We start from the raw sequence: 4,294 nt of genomic DNA, 5'->3' as shown, positions 1-4,294 counted from the left end.
TTAATAATAATACTCAAAATACTATAATAATAATAATAATAATAATAATAATAATAATAATAATAATAATAATAATAATAATAATAATAATATTATTATTATTATTTTTTTATTATTATTATTATTTGTATAATTTTTTGTTATTGTTGTTGTTAAATGTTACACGTAGTAGTTGTATTGGTTATAGTGTTATTTGTGCATTTGCTTCACTCTCCAAAAATCCTAATAGCGGTATTTAATGCACAAGTTATTAAAAATCAATTCGTTTTTAATGCAATTTATATAATAAAAAGTATATTTTAAATAAAGGTATCAAACATTTAAATAAAAACGTCAGTTTTATTTTTACAATGAACAGTTAAAAAATAAAATAATTATTTACATGTCTGTCAAATTTACGACTTCTATATCATGTCACATTAGAAAGGACTCTATTAATGTTAACATGTAAATCAGCGTGATTCGAAACAGTAATATATCTGTCAAAATTAGAAAGATAAAATCATTTCTTATAAAAATACATCAATCTATTCGTGTTAATTGCTTCCAGCAACACCACACTCCACACGAGAAACAATAGTAAGGGTAGATAATAGCAATTACCGGTAGAAAATTATTGAAGTTTGCCCACGAGTGTGTTTAAAATAGCCAAGGGGTGGGGAAGTGATATAGAGATATTATTTGATTTTCGCAATCACTACAAGATTCCACGAGGCGATAACGATGTTCATCATTCGATGACATTTTAACTGTGGGCGTGACTAATGGTTGCCCATTGTCGCCTGGTGATTATGAGATGTACGGGTAGATTTGCTGTCAGCCAATGAGATTGAAGGGATTAGGCGAGCGGATTCTGCCTTTACCATATATTGACGCGAAACTGTGTAACGCTTCAAAACAGATTTAACTCGAAGTTTAAACTTTCATCTTAAAAGCGAATCGCAAGAAATAAAATATACTTACAAAATAACGGATAACTGAATATTTTGGAGTTAACATTTATTTAAGGTAAGATATTGTTACAACAATATCAAGAAGGTCGATTTATGCATATCTAACATTTATTGAATACCGTTCTTAAAGTGCTGATTGATGAGTAAATTTTAATAAAATCAATGTCCTAGATATCGTTTCGAAATTAAAATATCCGAAGAAACCTAATCGTGAACATGGACATCAAATTGAAAATTTTATTTATCCATACATTTTCTATTTTAGACGATGGCTTCATTAGCGGCAACTTACGCCAGTTCTATGCATGCGCAGCGTTCTCCGTGTTGCCAAACCGGATATCCGGTAATGGCGGACCCTCTGACCGGGCGGACTGTTTGCTCTTGCCAGCTTCATACTGGCGTCCCTAGCTACCTTGCCCGGGTACCTCGACTACCGGAAACACATTTCATCAACAGCGACGTTTCTCAGTACAAAATGGTAGGCTACTGTATAAGCTTTGCTTGAACGTTTATTCACAGTTTAGGTGCTTAATATATTAAAATATGTTAAAAGTGCTAGATAACTTGCAAAACTGTCCATTCTATTGATGTACAAAACAACCCGCAGACATGACTGAAAGAAAAAAAATACCAACGAGGGTTTGATCTGAAATTTGACGGAAGTTCTTTATATAATTGTAGTATAGTGCCCAAAGCAGCACATAATAATAAATACTGCTTATTGATAATATTATTAACGTATATTGCCAGGTTTTTTTATCACGTTTACGTATTTGTCTTTCCAGATGGCAGCGGACCGTCATACCCGGATGTACAGAGCCCCTCTCCAGGGAGGACACATACCGCATCCCTATGACGCAGCCCTGATGACGTCACATCCATACGCCGCAATGTAAGTACTTCGGTAGTACTCCATAGTCTCTTACACAAATATAGAATGTTTTACATGAACACTATAGAATAGAACTACATATAAAGAAAAGTAAAAGTCGACAAAATGTTTCGCTTTGAGTTAGTTTAATGTGATATTTTCAATCGAAGTTTTTTTTCTGTTTTCCTTTTTGTAAAAAAGATAGTTAACAACGATCCGGTAAATCAATATATGCTAACGCATAGATGTATTGAATTCATAATTGACTTCTGTTTCTCTGTTTGTTTACTTGACATGTAAGCCGTATTCAACAGTTTCTAAAAGCAGCTCAATTTTAATAACCCTCATTTTCAAATGTCAGGTACCCGGGTTTCGACATCAATGGAATCCGCAGAAAGAATGCTACTCGGGAGTCCACGAGCGCTCTCAAGGCGTGGCTCTTTGAGCACCGGAAGAACCCTTACCCAACCAAGGCAGAGAAAGTCATGCTGGCGATCGTCTGCCAGATGACATTGACCCAGGTTAGCACGTGGTTCGCGAACGCCAGAAGGAGGCTTAAGAAGGAGCGGAAGGCGGGCGATAGCGATATTGATTTGGACGATATTGACGTTGATGGTAAGGATCGTTTGAGGCTTTTCTATGCAGTACAATTATTTCAAAATATGTCTTTCGAGTACTTATACATTAATTTGATAAAATTAATAAATATTATTTATTGATTTTTTTATAGCGTTGTTAATTTTGTTATCAAACTCATTATTTTCTCTAAGAATTTCTCTAAATAAAGAATAAAAATGTCTGTTTTTTCAGATAAGAAATCCGTTGCTGATGACACGTATGATTCCGATTCCATGACGAACAATACCGACAACTCCCGATCATTAACGGACGCTTCCGATGTATCTGATGTCGAAGAACAGACGATAGTTCTAAGAAATCCCGCTAACAAATGCGTGCAGAGGCTGTTTTCACCGGATAGCCGCAATGAACTGTTTCTCGAGAGGCTTTCATCCCCGGCCGATTTAAAGAACTCTTCCACAATGTCATCAACTGCTGTTTCAACACTGACATTTGCAGTAGTCTCGTCCCCTCTTGTTTCAAGCATACCTTCAAGCGATTCTACAGCCACAATATCTACATCTGCTGTGTCGCCAACTATTAGTTCTTTGGTTGGCAAAACTGTGAAAGAAAGTGGCAGTGGAAGTAAATCGAAGATCTGGTCTATTGAAAGCATTATTAGTGGATGAGATTTTGTTTTCGGAAACAATAATATGTTCATATAACATGTATGATTTTCATAATATATAAGTTTGCTTAAGTTAACACCCATTTATATTTATAATGTCAAGATATTATATGAATGTATATTTAAGTGCATGAATGTTTATTTAAGTGCTACAGTTTTGTTCCGTATTGACACTAATGGACGTAAATAAATTGTTGTTATAAATGATGTTTTGATATCGTTTTTATGCAAATATAATTCTAAAAGAATTGTCAAATAAGAGCTGAACATGTTATAAAACGCGTGTTAATCGAATATGATATAACTTCAATTTGATAACATCTCTAATAAGACGCACATTGTTAAATTAAAAACGGAATGACTTTTAGTTCGATGCGGTTTATCTATAACAAATCCCTGCTAAACATATCATAAATTTGATTCGAAAAAAAAACGGGATGACGATCATTTATTTTCCATTTGCATTGAAAAAGTTAATTACTTTTAAATAACTACCCATGTATTATGGATTGACATCTTTGACATTACATTTTGATATTTAAATTAAGCATTTAAACGGACATAAAATGAACATACTAATAACACATTTAAATTTATTAAGTACAAAATATCGCGACCGCATGCACTTGTTATGAATCCAAATTTTGTCAAATGAAATAAGTTTTGATGATTGGTTTATATAAATTAGTCATCGGAGAGTTAAAACTTTTAAATGGATTTGTGTGTAATGTTTTTAATATGATAATCTACCTTCCGCTTGCGATTGATAATATAAGATGTTCTTAGTTATTTTTTGCGGCCTCGGAAATTGTGTAAGAACAATACTACAAAAAACAACAACAATTAGTCCATAACCAACAAGGGCTCACTGTTTGTTTTATCTATCCCGAGTTTTGTTTATTGTTTCATTACGCGAAGATATTAATTTATTTTGATACAAAAGACGTATTTATAAAATTGATTACATTAAATATAATACAAATATATACACATTTTAATATACAAGTATATATATTTAATTTAAACACGGACAACCATACTTGCGTCCCTTACTTGTCCCTTTTCACTCACGATATTTGACAAACGTATGATGGTATCACTATAGTTGCAGAAGGAATGAAATGCTGAATTCAACTTTATTTTCACGAACAATTATTAAAAAACATGAGTGTACTTCAAAAATGTGTAAATATGGGTTTCTCAAACAATTGTTTTTTTTATATT

At 32.8% G+C, this 4,294-nt stretch overlaps 1 protein-coding gene across 1 annotated transcript; it reads left to right on the top strand.

Annotated features, from left to right (window-relative positions):
* Positions 1–849: 849 nt before the first annotated feature.
* On the top strand, positions 850–3,274 carry LOC127842022 (homeobox protein araucan-like). The gene is made up of 5 exons (XM_052371335.1): positions 850–1,008; positions 1,219–1,431; positions 1,739–1,845; positions 2,186–2,439; positions 2,635–3,274. Exons 2-5 carry the CDS (start codon positions 1,222–1,224, stop codon positions 3,069–3,071), a joined length of 1,008 nt encoding a protein of 335 aa, XP_052227295.1. The 5' UTR covers positions 850–1,008; positions 1,219–1,221; the 3' UTR covers positions 3,072–3,274.
* The last annotated feature ends 1,020 nt before the right edge of the window (positions 3,275–4,294 follow it).

Source organism: Dreissena polymorpha, chromosome 8 (assembly GCF_020536995.1).
Source record: "Dreissena polymorpha isolate Duluth1 chromosome 8, UMN_Dpol_1.0, whole genome shotgun sequence".
In the NCBI taxonomy this organism is placed as follows: Eukaryota; Metazoa; Mollusca; class Bivalvia; order Myida; family Dreissenidae; genus Dreissena; species Dreissena polymorpha.
This window is presented reverse-complemented; position numbering and strand designations above follow the sequence as displayed.